Source organism: Crassostrea angulata, chromosome 1 (genome assembly GCF_025612915.1).
Source record: "Crassostrea angulata isolate pt1a10 chromosome 1, ASM2561291v2, whole genome shotgun sequence".
In the NCBI taxonomy this organism is placed as follows: Eukaryota; Metazoa; Mollusca; class Bivalvia; order Ostreida; family Ostreidae; genus Magallana; species Magallana angulata.
This window is the reverse complement of record NC_069111.1, coordinates 30,541,272-30,559,102: the sequence shown is the minus strand read 5'-3', so window position 1 is coordinate 30,559,102 and position 17,831 is coordinate 30,541,272. Positions and strand designations below refer to the sequence as shown.

Sequence of the window (17,831 nt, the reverse complement as noted above, 5' to 3'; positions counted from 1 at the left end):
AAATGACATGATTTTATACAGTATTTCATGCTGAAAAGGGGATGTTTTGGGTTTTTCCATTTTGGTGTTTTGGTGTTTCCCACTATGGAATTTTCGTGGAAGCAGGACTTGGTGTATATAGGTGGTGCCAGGAGAATATAGACCCCCATCACCTTTAGGAAAATGAACCACCACATATTGAGTGGTGTCCCCTGACTTGGACAATAGTTTTTCTGCATCCTCTAATATACCTGCATCTATTCCGGGGGTGACACTGTACTGGTTGCTCTCAGTAGACAGGGCGTAATCTGAAAATACAAACAAACCAGTCCATATAAACTGCTAGGATACTTTATTACATTTATTTCATTGGTCTGTCTCATGACAAATTCAATATTGAATGTTTTGAATTCATCCTTCAATTCAATGCTAACCCCTCAAATGCTTTTTTTTTTTTTACCTATGCTTACTTTCATTTTCCAAGTATCATTTATATCAAAAAAGAACACAAAAAATTAAACAAAAACATAAAAGGGTATATAGAAAGTAGCAAAATGTTCAGAGGGTAAATTTTTGCCATATGAAAAAAATATTCATTATATAAATACACATGTATTATGGTTAATTTGACTTTTTCCAGGTATCTGTTAGGTCATAAACACTTTTTTTTGCATAGTCCAAACCTTTATTATTAGAATTATTAGTGTAAACGAAATACAAATATATTTAGCATTGGTATTCAATGTTACTATGAAAAAGATTTCAATCATCATGAACAACTTAAAAATACTTTAAACAAGAGGTCAAGAGACCACATCACTCAACCGAGCTAAAAACTATCACTTGTAAAAAATGTACATTCAAAAGCATGAACCTTGGATCCTCATTTGCTTTTAACTTGGTTTAATATTATGATTAAACAACATCAACGACAATAGACAAATTTTCATCGAAAAAGCTTATTTTCAAGTTGATGGCTCGATCAGGAAAGCTACAAATGCATTCATATGCATGCAAGGGATGACAAGTATTTAATACCTTTGAAGGTATCTAATAACAGCATACATGTATTAGTACATATACATGTGGGAATATGTGCTTACATAAATACAAGTACAGGTACATGTATATCTGCATTGGATACATGTAGATGCAGCATAGATGCAGCATTACCATTTTGTTACGAGTTTCATTGTACATCTAATGGAAACAGTGGACAAGAGCACATGCCTTACAAATCATAACCATTAGTCAGAAGCAGGAATAATGAACATTGATTATAGAGTTGTTACTTGATGTGAAATCAAACCTTCTTGTACAAGTATGAAATCACCGAGAGATTCAGCTGAAATATTCATGTTTACATCAATAAATATTTTTTGAGGTGCATAACAAAAAGTCAATCTCTTGATTACTATATGCATATATACTGAAATATATTCCTATATGCCCTGAAAAATCAAATTTTAGTAGAACACACACATCAAAGAAGTTAATCCCCCCCCCCTCCAAAAAAAATAATAAAAATAACTTACAAGTTTCCTTGAAGTTTGCCTCTACTGCGTCATTTATTCTCACTGGCATAGAGGGAGCTAAAAGTAAAATCAGAAATTATTCAACTGAAAGTTTCAAAGTCACATGTAGTTTGATAAATTAATGCATAATCTACCTTCCAACAGTGCAAACCATATGTAAGGCTTTTAAGCAAGAGAACATTACAGTACCTCTTTGATACTCAAACTGTATTTAACTACAAATTGAAGTTCTTTCAAAGGTGTAATTAGTTGAAAACAACAAACTTTATAACCAATCAATTAACAAAGCTTAATCATTAGGTTCATTCATCAAGAATCAAACCTACCTCTACCATACGGATCCAGCCCTGGTGGTATATCTACCTCTGTAAACTCTGATGTAGACGTCAAAGACTGTGAATCTAATATCCCAGAATGCTGGGAGGATGCTGAAGTACCCTACAAAAAATTATATGAATAAACAACAATACAGGTGAAGAAAATATGTCAATATCAAGTTTTTGAATTCATTTACAAGTTAATGTAAATGTATCACACTTGGCTGTGTATTCCATTTAGCATTTTGGTAGAAGGAAGCTTCTGCTAAATCAAGTATATTGCTAAATGCCATGCATACATGTATAATAATAGGAACATTGAAGAGAACGCCAATTCAAATCAACACAAACTTGATTAAAAGCTCTCTTCAACATAATAATGTACACACCAAATATAAAATGTTTACAGTACTATGGCAAAATATGTCTGAACATTTCATCTGACCAACACTAAATTAGAAGCATTTTGACAGGAGCTTGAACTTGGGTAGTTGAGTCAAACAGCAATGTGATGTAGGCCTGTCTATTTCATTGTTGGCCACTCAGCCATGGCTCGATCTTTGAAAATCAGCAAGATTTGTCTTGCTTTTGAGCTAAGACTACGCAATCTAAGCATATTTCACTCAAAACCAGCGCAATTTTTTTTACGTGTATTGATACAAGAAAAAGATGGCTACATCCTACCAAAAGTCAAAGGTCATGTTAAAATAGTTCTAACTTTGGTGCTGATTGAAAAATTTTAAAGCACCCTGTTAATTTCACAATAAATTCCACCAGCCAAAATAGTAAAATAAAGTTTCAGGGTAATTTCAGCAGAGTACCATACCAGTTTGCTGTCGTCCTCTGAGGGAGGGGGAGGCGTTGCCTCTTTCCTGGCCTGTTTACTGTACTTCTTCTGCTGAGAGACCAGCTCTTGTAACCTGTAAGAATTTGTAAAATGCTTATTGAAAGAACATTCTTTGGTGAACTAAATGTATTTAGTTTATTCAAGGGGCATAACTCTGCTAAACTCTACAACACAATGCACCATTGAGAAAAAAAATTCAGTATTACTTGTGATTCCAATTCTGTATGGCATCTGCTATCAGTTTTTTGACCTTCACAATGTCATCTTGAATCAAATACAGCTGCACTGTAATTCCTAAAATTGAACAATGCTATTATCAAAATGAAATATTGTAATAAGCCTGCAGAAAAATAAAATAAACAGTGAAAATGGCAAGCATGAAAGTCAAAAGAGAATTGTGGTTTATTTTAAGGAGGCTGGTGGTCAACAAGTTACCCGTCAGACCTACATGTACCTTAAATTTTTAGATATATATTTTAAGTTCTAGACTTTCATTTACGGTTGTGAAGAAAAGTTCATAAATTTTAGCTTTTTTTTCTCTATTTCATCATACAGAACTCTTCTTCAAATTTTAAAAGGAGATCATTACAGTCTAAAAATGGCCACAACCATCCCACTCTCTTAAACTAAGAATAATATCTTGAACCTCATACTTACCATTGACATCAGCTTTACTATCAATGTCCAACCAAATGGCTGCAAGGTGCTGCCTTATCTCATCTGCTAAATCCTTTATTCTGCTTTTTTCAGTCTTGTAAAAGTAAAGTTTAACACACACATGTTCAAATATTGTGAAAAACACCCACTTACCACATTATATAGTTATAAACAACTTTAAATACATGTACAACTTTTGTCTTCACACATAATATCAAATAATTAAACTTTAAGAAACTCAACTTGCCAAAATAAATTTCTTGTAATTACCAAAATTAATAACATACAAGATGTAAAGATAATTTCTTCTGGCCATTAAATCATGACAGTTATGTATCATCATAATCATAGCTGTGCCAAAAAATAAGATCTGTCAAACTTAAAGTGAAATACAGTATTACAAGCAAAAACCTACTGGAATAATGGTTTTGTAGTCTGTGATGAGTTTATTCAGGGTTTCCTGGTGGTTCTCACAGCTTGTGTTCACAATGGCAGCATGGATAGAGGCAAACATATCAGTACATCTACAAGGGCAAAAAAGAACCAGTTCACTCCACATTATAACATCATGCCATGATAACATACTGTACGTGCTCTTATTCTTGTGTTATATTAACAGATACTTGATTTAGTTTTTTTTTTTTGAAGGATCATCTAAAAGTTACAATATTCTACAAAAAAATCTCAAGAAAAAAAAACAGGAAAGTTTTCTGGGTTTTCATTCACAACATACTTTGTAGTTAGAAAGCGGACTTCATCTTTGAGTCTGGTCCAATGAGTTATCTGCATTCCGTCTTCAATGCAAATGATTGGTGGGGGAAGCACAACTTCTCTTCTTGTTATCGGGTAGTATCTACAGATTAAATGGAAATATTTTTCTGATATAAATTAAAGATTTAAAATACCTGCATTAAGTAAGTTTCATTAAACAACATTACAAAAATCAATGAAATATTCCATAAAAACTGGAATTTATTATTAATATTTATGTGTAACTTGAATATTACTTGAAACATGCTATCTTCTAGCAAAAGATAAAATTACCAGCATGCATTTACTTACTTGAATGTTGCCACTATATTGTGGTGTCCAAAGTATTGACTAAAGAACTGGTGGAGGGAGTGGCTACAGGGCTCAGAGCCCACCCTCCGCACAAAGGAGGTCGCATGGAACCGGAGCTCCAGGTACTTAGCGAAGGACATGTTCCAGCTGTCCATACTCATAGGAACAAGGGGTGTGGCCTAGTGAATGAAAAATGGGTAACAAATTAAAGTAGGTTATCATCATTTATCCTAGAAAATGTACACTGAACGAAGATAATGGAAAAACATGGGGACTTTTTATACAGTACATTTGGAAATTTACAATAAATATGTGATTTTCACTATATTTTTACTAAATACGCGAGAGAAAAGTATTTGCTTGCGTTAGTAACCATGAGCTAGCTAAGATATCATTGCTCTTAGGGAAGACATGAGACATATTCATATGATGGAAATGATACAAGGCATACTGTTTTCACAATGAATTTGAGTAATCAAAAACCTACAGGAATGTCCATATTTACAGCATATACTAGACAACAATCAAAACCAAGTACATGTACAGGTAAGTATTCTTCATTAAAAGCAAAACAACAGTTTAACATTCTAACATGTATTTAAATTATGATATTAAAATGAACGAAAGATTAAATGAAACTACAAAATCTCATAAAATATTTAACTTTGGACATACACTGTAAAGATCTGCAGTTATAAAAGAAGGTTTTGTACTCTGCTGACCTGTCTACACTTTCGACACCAATTCCACATCATCAGGGCCTTCTCTCCCCCCGGGACACAATTGGGGAGCTTCCTGAGGGAGATATAGATGGCCCCCGTACTGCTGATGATTCGTCGGACATGGTCCAACATGGGTACATCACAGTTGGCTGAGGTACATGTGTTTGGCTGACAAGAATAGGACTCTCTGTAGAACACAAAAGAATATATCAATTAAACCAGTATAAACATGTAAGAGTCATATAGGGAGATTACATCTGACACTGAATACAACTATTCCATGTATGCCATATAATTTTCTTTGGTGAAAATTACTACCATGGACTATTTATACATGCATACATTTATAAGAAATATTTTTTCCTCACCTAAAACAGAACTTCTCTAAAAATCCTCCAAGTGTAATATCTTGACTTCCATAAAACTCCATTGTGAGTAATCTAGTCATAATAACAAATGCATTGTTTCATTTCATATTTTATAAAAATAAAGCAATGTAACGGTATACATGAATCAACAACAACAATGGCTACTTATGAAGAGCGAACTCACTGCGGGGCCAGACAAGGCATTGGGTGGTTATCTGACTTCTCGGAGTAACTACTGAGCAGAACCACCAATCTCTGATGCCGGCCAAAATCCAGACAATCAATCTGTATGTACAAAATAAATATGATCACCTTATATACATATAATAGACATGCTCTATATTATTATACAGAGCTGTTAACTGCCTCTGTCTGAATCTTCTTTATAAAAAATAAACCATTAGAAACTTACTTTTTGCTATTTTTTAAACATTAACAAGTACATGTACTGGTATTCAAATTTGACAAGGAATTTTTCATTTTTAATTATTCAGACACACTGGTACCTTGACTGGTTTCTTTCTTGGGCTCTCAGTTTCTGTAGTATTAGTTTTTGTTGTCCCATTCTGACCATTAGATGTCTCCTTTAAGGGTAGTGGCTTCTTTGAGTCGTAGGTTATGACTGGTCCCTTTGGTAGGTTGTCATAGTTCAGCTTCAATCTTCCTCCTCTTGCCCTGAAGTCAGCTAGCATGTTCTACAAACAAAATTAAAGGAGTTTATGAGACACAAAAGACACAAGGATTAAATGAGTAATTTTTCATCTATTAATGTTTGCAGTGGAAACAGTCTGAATAAACACTGTAAAAAAGATTTAAGGTTGGAAATGTAATGTTGACCAACCAAGAAACATCCCATTAACATTTACCGGTAACTGTATCTGATCAAAAACCATAATCTGAAAATTTTACAATGTAGGCCTAAATTGTCCAATTTCGTTGAAGAAATATTCAATAATCTTCCTTTCTTACACTGAAAGTAAAAAGGAAAGAGTATTCGAAGACACCAACCTGCATTTTCTTATCAGTGAAGGGCAGTGAGAGCTGACTGACCACCAAGGGGTGGGCCTCTACCACCTCCACGGTGGACCACATCAACACTGGCTTCTTCACAAGGGGCTGATAGTCAGCATCCTTCATTTTCTTGGTCTCCTGCCAAGTCTGTGGCTCAAAATGCTGCGACCAGTAAATCTCCTCCGAAAAGAACTTCCTGTTCGTGCACATTGAGCCGCTCTCTGTTTCCAGGTATGGAAGTTCGTAGCTGATGAACGGAGACACTGAGAGAATGACCTCTTTTAGAAGTTTCTTGAACTTCTGGCAGTGTTTAAAGCTTTTTTCTTGTAGGGTGTGGGAGCTGAAGAAGATGGTGTCATCCTTGTTTTTCTGGTAGTTATACAGTGGGTCCGACTGGTCGGACACCTCCAGCCCTACTGGATGTTTGGTGGCAGATGATGGTCGAACGACTTTCAAATGTGAATTTTGACTCGCATTCTCTGCTGCTAGATTTCTCATAAAGCTCTCGGTTTTGTTTTCACAAACCTCCAGCTTTTCATTGGATTCCTGAGAAATGATATGTATTGGAACTTTCTCTTGAATGATCACAACCTCTTTGTCCACTTTTGGCTCAATCCTTTTCACATCACCATTACCCTTGTTTTCGCATCTTTCTGAATCTGGAATGTTAACAACTACCTCGCACTCTTCAATTCCTTTCCTCAGTTCTTCCTGAGCACCACTGCCTCCCTTCTCCACTCGACACATATCAATGCCACTGGCCACCGTTGGTATACCTATATCATCTGCCTCACCCACCACCACCTCCTCCTCACCGAGAGGTTCCATCTCGTCCGGCGTGGACTGCTCCGAGTGTTTTGCAGGCGGGGGTTGATGGACTTCCATGGAGACGGACAGGTCGTCCAGACTGGTTGTCATGACGTTGTTGGAGGTTTGGGACTTACTGACAGGTAAAGCAAACTCATCCATACAGAAGGAGATCTCTAACTTGGAGTGGTAGGATACAAACACCATCCATTTCATCACTTTCTTCAGCTGGGTGAAACAATGAAACTTGACAATGTTTTATGGTAAAAACAGTATGGATTTGACAAATTTTTCATTTTTCAGTTTATATTTTCCACTAAAGTTACTGTCTACCAATATCTTGTATGGTGTGTACATACTGTACTGTGAACTAACTTTTATTCACAATGAATTTACTCAACAATTTACCAGTGGCAAACTGGTTACTTACCATATAGATACTAAACACAGTACAAGACTTATTCATGGCAATAAATATTAGCAACAAAGCCTTTAAAACATTGCACAACTTTTTAGATAGTGAATAAAAGTAGGTTTACAATTACATGTATATACATGTTCCAGTGATTTGGATATCAATGTATGAAGTGTCTATGTGAGAGCTCTTACCCTTTTGAGTTCCCCGTCAGTGCCCCCTCTGAGAGTGACTGTACAGCCCAGGTGTGTGGCACAGCCATCAAAACACAGTATGGTCTTTGTCTTACCTGCATATTGTACAAACCAAATTCAACAATTCAACTTTTTTACAACAAAAAATTACATTAAACAGGTGACAGAACTCTTGAAATAGAACTTTCAAATGATTGTTTAATTGATACAGTGTAAGGTATGATCACTCATCAAAATTACCATGCAGGTATATGAACTAAAACTTTCCAAAATACATATAACACAAACTTTTGCCAGGTAATAGCATTATGATAAATTAGCACACTCACAAACTTCAATTCAAATTGAAATATTTACAACTGCAAATGTCCTGAACTCCTGAGAAGCCCTTTGGGCTTCACAGGATTTGATCATGTGACAACCAAGTTCATATATCCTGGTGAACTTTTTAACTTAAATGGAGAAGTGAAAAGCTTTAATATTGCTAACTGCCTTTAAAATTTAAAGTAAAAAAAAAATGTTGCAAATTAGCCTCAACAGCTACATATGATGTGAATTTAAGACCTTGAAACAATTATGATACAATATTAAAATGGTGCAGTCTGCTCGGCAGTAAAACATACCCTGTGGTAGATTGAAGTTGCAGACCTTGAAGTTATGGCAGAAGCCCAGGCTTATAGGTCCACTAACCAAGCTATCGATGGAGGGCACGATGCATGCCGTGGTAAACCGGGCTAACCTCTCCAGCACACTCTGTAGTATAACAATGATACACCATTCTCAATAATCATCACTGCACTCACTAGTGTTCTACAACCAGTACGGAACAAATGGGCAAGCAGTCACAATTAACTACCGACAATACACAAATATACAATGGAAACCTAAGAAGATATAGCTGAAATATATGGTTCATGTTTATAAAAAGTCCTCAGCATCTAATAACTTACTTTTTCTTAAATTTTACCCCTTCTGATGGAAATTTAAATTCATCTACAGAATAATTGTTTAATCTATTAATTGTTACACCTGGTTTACTCAAGATCTCAGTGAAGATATTACCACTCATTCGAACCAAGATCTAAGAACACATGCAAGTAACTATAGTGGCTGGGGGGATGGATGGGTGAAACTCCTATTGAACCTTACCAGTTTGACATTGAAGATGAGGGTGATGCCAGCCTGTAGCAGGTACTCCTGGGCCAGTCGTGACACTGTATTCTCCACAACCAGAATGTCTGGGCGGGGACTCAGCGAGGCAATCTTTGAAATGTTGTTCTTCAGAAATTCTTCTTCCTGTGGTATATTTATTCCTCTATTAATTAATTCCTATATTTACTATATTACCTACATGTTCTGCCAATGGTAACTTTAATCATCACAACATTGCTTCAGAGAGCTAGAATAAGTCAATATAGCAGTAGTCCAAAAGCTTCATGCCATGCAAATTTTTCAAAACTCATAAAAAAGAAAGGGTACTAACAATAACAAACATTTGCTTGTGTAAGAAATGAATTGGAGAGACACAGTTCAGGATTTACCTGAAGAATCTGGGGTTCAAGAGAGGAGAACTTGTTAACCCTCCTCTGATACTCAATCGACCCATTCATAAGAAGGATCTGAGGGTTAGAGATCTGGCTGGCCATCTTCTTATGGGCAATGTTTTTTGTAAACACCATTCCATGAATCATACAGGTTTGCTCCTTGTTACCTCCTGGAATCTATCAGGGAGACAAATAAAATAATGGGTTTTTTTTCTTTTATGAGAGAGCAAGAGAGAGAGAGAAAAAAGTGAGACAGACAGACAGAAAAACAGACAGACAGACAGAGACAAGACAGAGAGACAGAGAGAGCGAGTGAGAAGTGAGAATTATGCAAATGGTTATATCTTTGATTAAAGAACTAAATGAAACTTTTTTTTTACATAGAAAACCACAAAAAAAAGAGAAAATTTCAAACAATTCTCCATTTCTCATACTTTTTTAAATTTGACATATTTCCTGATGTCCATGTGATCATTTTCTACCCTGACATCTGGGTTGACATATCGACTGATGCGATCAGCTGATCCCAGAACTATGTCTAGCCAGGACTTGGACAGCCCCTCTTTTGTTAACAACTGGCTGGCCAAATCACGCAGATGCTCCATGTGAGCGTCCCTTCAGAAATATAAACATTGTTCATCAGGAAAACATGAACAAAATACAAAATAAGGTGTAGATTTTTTGACACTAAATCACTTTAAAAGAATTAAAATTTAATTAAATTCTCAAACGACTGTGGTTTAGCAATTGTGTTTTACACATTTATAAATGGGTCCAAGGTTCATCAAATTTAAAAATTTTGATGCATCAAATTTTAAGAATAGAGAATTTTGAAATAAGGACTGTGTACATGTACATATGCATTTGATTTTTCTTTCTCTGACAAAAATATCTTGATTGGAGAAAGCTGTCTAATTGTGTGACCCATTGACAACATACCTGAGTTTGATGAAGGCTGCCTTCTCCCCGTTCTCCTCCTTCAGAGAGTCCACGTGTCTCCAGCCTCTGTTCAGACTGGTCAGTTTCTCTGCTGTGATGGTTTGAGAACTTGTAAACATGGAACCTGGACACAAAAATGATTTGTTAGATAGAGACTGTAGAAAATCAAAATCAGATCCCATTAGAAGTTTTTTGTTCTTAAAAAATGGTATCCAGTATACTAGCAAAATACTAGCATAATTCAGCAGTCTATTAATTGAACTTAAACCATACACATATTTCAATTTGAGCAGTCTCATTAACCAATCTAAGAATGCCAAATTTGAATTCTTGCTGATTATTAGTTTCTATTTGTGGATGAATTAATTTACCAGCTATCAAGTCATCTTGACCCGCAAATCCTTCCAAGTCTGTCCTGGGCAGAGGTTCCAAGTCTGCATTGTCATTGTCTGGAGTAAAAAGACAGGATTTTGTGTGCAAAATGCATCCATAGGTATGTCTTGACCAAAGAATTCCTTCACTTACTAAATGGCCTTAAGTAGTGAATATCTATAAAAATTGTTTTACTGAAAAATCATTAAACTGTATGAAAAATAAATTATCAAATTAAGAGTTTTAACAACAATATATGAAGCACAATACTTATATGCAGAAAAAGTGACAAAGTATTTGAATGGTTTACATTTCATTCTGAAATGCTTATTCAAATGTAAATCTTGTTGAACTTAAAATATAGAGATTCATCTTTGACCTAGTGTTTACATTTACCAATCATTCTCCAGTAATGAAGGGTAATACAGTATGTAAATTTCCCTCCGACTATACCTTGTCTGGATCCACCGATCCTATTCTCTAAGCTGGCTGTGAAGGAGCTCTTTTTTCTCCTGAACTCCCTCGAGTCCCCATAGTCCTCAGAGGTAGAAACTAGATTGAAAGAGTATTTAAAAAATGTAATTTCTTAATGTTCTTGAACCAAAATTACCATTTGTGTACATGTCGAATGAAGCTAGACTCACAATCATCAATGGACGTATCGGTCTGGATGGACTTCAGCCACTCTGGCTCTGTGCTCTGTTCTGTCGACTCAGCCTCTATCACAGAGATCTGGGGTGGATCCACAGGGGAGGTCTGTAAAATTGTTGATTCAATATTGTGTATGTATCCAAGATCAACTTAATCAATATTACACTCAATCAAACTTTCAATATTGAATAAGTAGAATTGGGAAACAGGCATGCTTATTATCTGCCTGCATTATCTCTCGATCAAAATTTCTAAGCTTGAAGAAATTTACAGATGTGGTTTTATTTAGGTAAATGCATGTAATAATCAAGAGTTTGCTTCTTTTTTTATTATTTTGTGAAGTGAAAGTAAGAAGATAGATATGTTAAAACACTGAGATAACACAAAATCCATTTTATCTCTATATAAGAAAAGAGTAATATGGTGAGAAGTTAACAAGTTGTTAGAACCCACTGTATATTATATCTATGGTACAATAAAACATGTTCAAACCACTTATACCTCAGATGGTTTGTAGAGAGTGAAATCATCATGGAAGACCTTGGGCTGTCCAGCAATGGTTTCTAGGAAGCCAGCATCTAACAAAGCCTGTCCTATGGCTACTGCCTGCAATCTGATAAAGAAAGGCTGTAAGTCTAATACATATTCTGACACACATAGATATACACCTGTATTTTCTCAGCAACATGATCTTTAACTTGCAACATTGAAGTAAAAATTCTTTCTCAATCTAAGTAACAGGTGTTTACCGTTGAGCGACCTTGTCATTTACCTTTGAGCGACCTTGTCATTTACCTTTGAGCGACCTTGTCATTTACCTTTGAGCGACCTTGTCATTTACCTTTGAGCGACCTTGTCGTTTCTGACAAGCCAGTCCACCACTCTGTTCCCACTGACACAGTTCATGTATGTTCTCAGTTTGACGCGGTGACTCTGCATCTCCACACCAGACTGGGGGTCAAGTAGCTTCCTCCATAGCTCCCTCAGCTGGGCCGAGTCCTACAAGGGGAACAAAATTGTACATGTACATGGTCTTAATGTTATCAGAATAGATCATTGATGGAAAAGAAAAGTTCTTAAGTGAACCAACTTACTCTTTGCTGCAGAATACATGTCATTATTATATAATTTTCCGAAATATGGTGTAAAATATCATTTAACATGATGGCATTTCAATGATTTGGATTTAAAAAAGAGGGAAATAAAGCATACCTCAAGGATTTTTGGATCAATGGTGTCAATGTGTTCTGGACAAAAGTCTGCCACAGACTCTTGGCTTGTGAAGCTCTGAGTCATTAAGCTTCTGCAATAAAATAACATAAAAACTTCATATTAGAATATTCCCATAGCATTCTGTCACTTTCAACTGCTCTAAAATGTGCAGTTCACATTTTGAAACATGATTCATGCAATGTGTAAGAGTACAAGAAAATGTTAAAACAGCACATTTTAAAATTACTGCAATGAAGTTGAAAAATGATTCTCTTTTAAATTCCTAACCTTAAAGAATATATGCTCCCCTGATATCTTACGATCATGCAAATCCTTTCTGGGTTTTTTTACCTTGTAGAGATTAAGTCAGAGGATAATCTCCCCCCAGCTGCCCCCTTGGTGCCCCATATCTGGTAGGAGGAATGCTCTACTTCCGTGGAGTTACCCAGGTCATCCCTCTCTATGTGCATGTATCCCGTGGGCTCAGTTTGTAGGGCACTGAGGGCTACTCTACCACAGTATGTACATACTCTGATACCACCTACAAAGCAAGGGTACAATTTACAAGCACACACTATTACAAGACAATCTAATAAAAACCACTGAACCCAGTATGTACACACTCTGATGCCATCAACAAAACAATTGATAATCTCAAACATTTGTACTACTACAAGACTCTCAAAACTAAGCTAACACAGTAAGTACTCATTCTGATATCACTAACAAATCCATTGACAGTTGCACTGACCATTACAATACCACTGACTATTGCAATACACCTTAATCAAAACCACTCTATCACAGTACACATAGATATGCACTCCGATACACAAACAAGAACAATGTTCATTACATTTATCACTATTAAACACATCCATTTTTAACTACATTATATATACTATCTGACACATAAACTATTTTTAACTACATTATATATACTATCTGACACATAAACTATCTACAAATCCAAGGATTTAAACACTGTTTCAGAGACTTCAAACACCTGAACTTCTACATGACACAACAAACCCACTCTATCACTTTACGTTTACCGATTCTCTCTGACAATTTCTTTAAAACCATGGTACAATTTCAAGCACCTTTACTACTATAAGATATACAAAAATCACTTTACCGCTTTATGTATACTCACTGATTCTACCTACAAAACCAAGGTACAATTTTAAACACCTTCACTTCTTCAAGAGAAACAAAAATCACTTTAAGCTTTGTGTATCCTCACTGATTCTACCTACAAAACCATGGTGCAATTTCGAACAGATGGGAACAAATTGTTTTAATTTTTGAATTGGTAGAACAAAACAAGTAGCATGCCGTTACTATGGTCAAATTTCATATTCTCTTACAGGTAAGCGAAAGCCACCAAATGAAAGTAGTGCCGGTACCTTTGTAACCAATGATTCGTCCAGGTAGTTCCTGATTGCAGCATTTACTACAAAAGATCTGACCACATACTCGGCAGTGGTGTCGTCGCCGGAATGTGGTAAACCGGTCACCACAATCGTAACATTCCCGAGAGCTGCTGTCCGGCATCCAGTACTGCTTGAAATCACTGTCCTTGTAAGCTTGAGGGTTCTAAGGAAAATAATACCATATAAATAATTCAATTTCACTTGCTCATCCTTGTTTTCTTTTATTTTTTATACATGTACATATATAATTGAGCAAAATTACTTTCACCACCTTTAAATCTTTTGAATCCCTTAAATTTCTCCTTTAAAGGTTGCAAAAACTTTGAAACTATAAGATCCTGATATTCTGATAACTCATTACGACAACTAAAGTGACAAGCTAGTCTAATTTTTTTTCTCCTATACTAGTAATAAAGAAAAATTACTCTTGACCTTCTAGCTACATGTACAACTTCTTTTGCTTTCAGTTGGAAATCCATCCCTTTAGAGGGATTCACCTACTCCCTCCTAAAGAAAAACCCCAGCAGAAGAAAATATGACTGAAAAATTCAATTACTTTCTCTTTTCACATCCAGTAATCTTAGTACTGGTAACTAATGAATCACCAGATCTTTTTCATCCCTAAATGAAAAATTAAAACAGTGCCATTTTTTCTCCTGAATCCTCGTAACATGTCCCTCACCAGATTTCTTTTCTCCAAGATCTTGCTGAGCCGACTAAGGACACTGGACCGGTTCCTGTTGGCCATTTGCGGCATGCTCCATGAACCCTGGCGGGGGAAGTCATTCCCGGAGGAGGACCTGTCCCTCGAATCATCCTCCCCATCACTCTCTCCTCCCTCTGTTTGAACAATTACTCAAAAAATTATACCACTTATTTTTGGCATGAACACACTTAAAGTAACACAATGACTCAAAAAAGATGTTTTACTGTTTGATTATGACAATGGAAATGAAAAGAAATACATAAAATTTGATCAATTTTGCTTCACTTTGTTTCTTTACATAAGGGTTTAAACATCTAAATGATTTTTTTTTTATCTATTTACCAATTTGCAAATTTTCATTTTCATTGAGGGCAAAACCTAAAACCATCAAATCTCTTATTTCTTTAAATATGTTAATGGAATTTTTTTATCATTTAATTTCATATCTTAAAGCCACTGGCTCACAACTATCAACTTTTACCATTGCTTTCTGGCTTCCTCTGTTCTTCTGTGACCACTGTTGAAAGAGTTCTCTCCCTTTCTACAGACACTTCTCTGGATTTACTAGAGGATTTGTCATCTAATAATGGAGGAATATATTTAGTTTAAACTGTATAACTATCAGTCTACTATGTTACCTTGCATAATTAGCCCATATGAGACTTGCAATTTACTTCAACACACATGACAATAAAAACCAGGAAGCAGATGTGTATATAAGTAAAAAAAGATAGCAATAATAATCAGGCAGCATTTAAGGTAGTGTTGAAAAAAGGAATACTTATGACAAGCATATGTTCAACCAACCAAATAATAGATGTCTCATTTACCATGGTAGTTTAGATATGTATTTTAGTTTTAAAAATATCAGTAAACAGGAAAAAATCCCACGGTGAATAGATTCAAGTCCCTTCTTTAAAGAAAGTGTATATTAGACTGATAACAATGAAATCTTTGCTGTAAATTAAGATTTACCCTTAGTCTTTCTGAAGAGTTTGGATAAGAACCCTGATGATGGCTGTTCTTCAGAACTAAGAGGACCAAACGTAGTCAGTTTAGTGGGCAAAGGGTCCCACTGTGCCATGTTACTAAACAAGCCCTGAATACCGGTATATCGCCATTATCTGGAATGACAATGCAATATGTACATCCTCTTAAACTGCAGATATCCTGCAATAGCAAAATCAAATAATTAAATGCATAGCAAGCATTACACATTTTTCTGTTATATTTAAAAATGTTTGTTGACAATATTTATAAATATTTTACACTTATTCAAACAATTAAAATATTAAATACATTTGAGCTCAGATAATGCTCAAGGATATTGTGGTCAATATAGTTTCTGTACATGGATTAGGGCCAATTCTTACTTTGACTAACCAATGGAAGCCTGATCAAGACCTGTTCAGATAATTGAACCATCGCAAACATATGCAAGGAGGATAGAAAATTTATCAAGTGTTCTGAGTACCTGCTCTGCTTAACTTGCCTCTTGTCATTATAAGACTTATATTCTTGCTTACTTTATGTCTGTTTGTGTACTCATACTCAAAGTGCCAGCAAGCACTGCAAGCTCTAACCTCAATGCCTGGGCTAGGAGAAAATTTGAACTACTGCTCACTAAGACTTACTGAATTTTTCTGTCCGTGAGAATTGTACCAACACTTCCATGTAAATTTTGCATAGCCCCAATTTTAAGTTCTTGTGAGAACAGGTAAATATTTGTTTTCAAATGTCATGCACTTAAAAGTGGAATAAAACTTTCTGCTGATTCTAAAAATTGTTTTGCAACTAGTTGTTTTAAGCTTTTATCTTGGCAAATTATTTGGAGCATTAATTGTTACTCTGATGGAAATAGTAGAGTGATGTCTGACTTCACAATATACCTAAACACTGAGCACCTGGCCTGTAGAATAGTGAATAGATAGGCAGATCCAACTGTGCACATTTCTAAAAAATGTGATCATGGTATTGGTTTCGCCCTCCAGACGGCCTCTTCATTAAAACAAATAAACCGAAGAGGAAAATATCTTTATTTCGTTGATTATTTTTTCATAGATGCATCCATATGTTACCCAAGCTTTAACTTATCATTATGAAACACATGTGCCGATGTGTTCTTAATTCAATTTATGCAGCGCTCGCCCCAACGGTCGCTGTAAATATATTAAGTATTCTGTCACTACATCTGTATACATAAGGGATATGGACCATCAACTGCACTGGTCCATCGGATATCATCAGGAGAACGATCACCAAAGTAAGTTCAATATGATTGATGATTCAAAAATACTACCGGCCAGTACAGCTAATTTACTTACTCAATATATTGTTCACGTTAGTTAAAGTTATTAATAATTTCCCAAAACTTCTGTGTTTGTGCCGTCTGCATCAGAGTCATGTGGTTAACTGCAGCGCCATCTGTAAACATTGTCGGTGTAAAAAAAAGAAGAAACATGTAACCGGATTTTCCGGAAAATGACAAATTGTGGCGAATTTGGACACGATTTTAGATCATTTTTTTTTTATGTATAAAATGGCCAACTTGCTCATTTTGAATGATTGACCAAAATTTGAATATTAGAAGTCAAGTTTTAAGAGAGATACAGAGGTAAGAAATCATTGTTATGTAAACAAGGCTCGAGTCTTACATTTGTTTACAAATAATGTAAAGTATGGAATTACCATTTCTTTGACCAAATGACTCGTGACAAACAAGGTAAACTGATTCAATGTGTTCATAGATAATATAATAAACAGAAAAAAAAATTGATTGAGACTTATACTAATAAAACACATATGTAAACCATAACAAAGCTCGAGATTTGTTTACAAAACAAAGATTTTCCAACTCCGTATCTTGCTTATACTTCAATATTTGACTTTCAAATTTTGATAAAGCATTTAAAGTACCCATATTAATCATTCTAAACATTAGAATTGGAAAAATAAAATTTTCAATTTTGAGCTTAAATTGTGTCCAAGTCCTTTAAAGCTGCTTGGTCCGATTTTATATCAAATTTTATGCACGCTTTTAAACGATGGCTGTGCTTA

The 17,831-nt window shown here is 35.3% G+C and overlaps 1 protein-coding gene across 7 annotated transcripts in view; it reads right to left on the bottom strand.

Annotated features, from left to right (window-relative positions):
- LOC128175685 (1-phosphatidylinositol 3-phosphate 5-kinase-like) overlaps positions 1-17,211 on the bottom strand; it is a 29,324-nt gene extending 12,113 nt beyond the window's left edge. For 3 of the 7 annotated variants that reach the window (XM_052841506.1, XM_052841546.1, XM_052841520.1), the window contains exons 1-33: positions 17,099-17,211; positions 15,750-15,898; positions 15,256-15,354; positions 14,751-14,908; positions 14,042-14,231; positions 12,984-13,173; positions 12,633-12,723; positions 12,262-12,419; positions 11,922-12,033; positions 11,414-11,525; positions 11,223-11,321; positions 10,769-10,846; positions 10,398-10,521; positions 9,893-10,073; positions 9,456-9,635; positions 9,064-9,210; positions 8,538-8,667; positions 7,915-8,009; positions 6,496-7,533; positions 5,994-6,182; positions 5,672-5,772; positions 5,488-5,559; positions 5,120-5,306; positions 4,398-4,576; positions 4,069-4,188; positions 3,751-3,859; positions 3,336-3,429; positions 2,885-2,972; positions 2,658-2,751; positions 1,841-1,952; positions 1,515-1,571; positions 1,289-1,324; positions 153-287 (exon numbers count right to left, since the gene is read on the bottom strand). In XM_052841506.1, coding sequence (XP_052697466.1) covers positions 153-287; positions 1,289-1,324; positions 1,515-1,571; positions 1,841-1,952; positions 2,658-2,751; positions 2,885-2,972; positions 3,336-3,429; positions 3,751-3,859; positions 4,069-4,188; positions 4,398-4,576; positions 5,120-5,306; positions 5,488-5,559; positions 5,672-5,772; positions 5,994-6,182; positions 6,496-7,533; positions 7,915-8,009; positions 8,538-8,667; positions 9,064-9,210; positions 9,456-9,635; positions 9,893-10,073; positions 10,398-10,521; positions 10,769-10,846; positions 11,223-11,321; positions 11,414-11,525; positions 11,922-12,033; positions 12,262-12,419; positions 12,633-12,723; positions 12,984-13,173; positions 14,042-14,231; positions 14,751-14,908; positions 15,256-15,354; positions 15,750-15,858 — 4,864 coding nt within the window. In that variant the 5' untranslated portion in view covers positions 15,859-15,898; positions 17,099-17,211. Of the gene's footprint in view, positions 1-152; positions 288-1,288; positions 1,325-1,514; positions 1,572-1,840; positions 1,953-2,657; positions 2,752-2,884; positions 2,973-3,335; positions 3,430-3,750; positions 3,860-4,068; positions 4,189-4,397; positions 4,577-5,119; positions 5,307-5,487; positions 5,560-5,671; positions 5,773-5,993; positions 6,183-6,495; positions 7,534-7,914; positions 8,010-8,537; positions 8,668-9,063; positions 9,211-9,455; positions 9,636-9,892; positions 10,074-10,397; positions 10,522-10,768; positions 10,847-11,222; positions 11,322-11,413; positions 11,526-11,921; positions 12,034-12,261; positions 12,420-12,632; positions 12,724-12,983; positions 13,174-14,041; positions 14,232-14,750; positions 14,909-15,255; positions 15,355-15,749; positions 15,945-17,098 lie in introns of all 7 variants that reach the window. The other 4 variants (XM_052841533.1, XM_052841514.1, XM_052841528.1 and 1 more) reach the window with 4 other exon arrangements.
- Between the last annotated feature and the right edge of the window lie 620 nt (positions 17,212-17,831).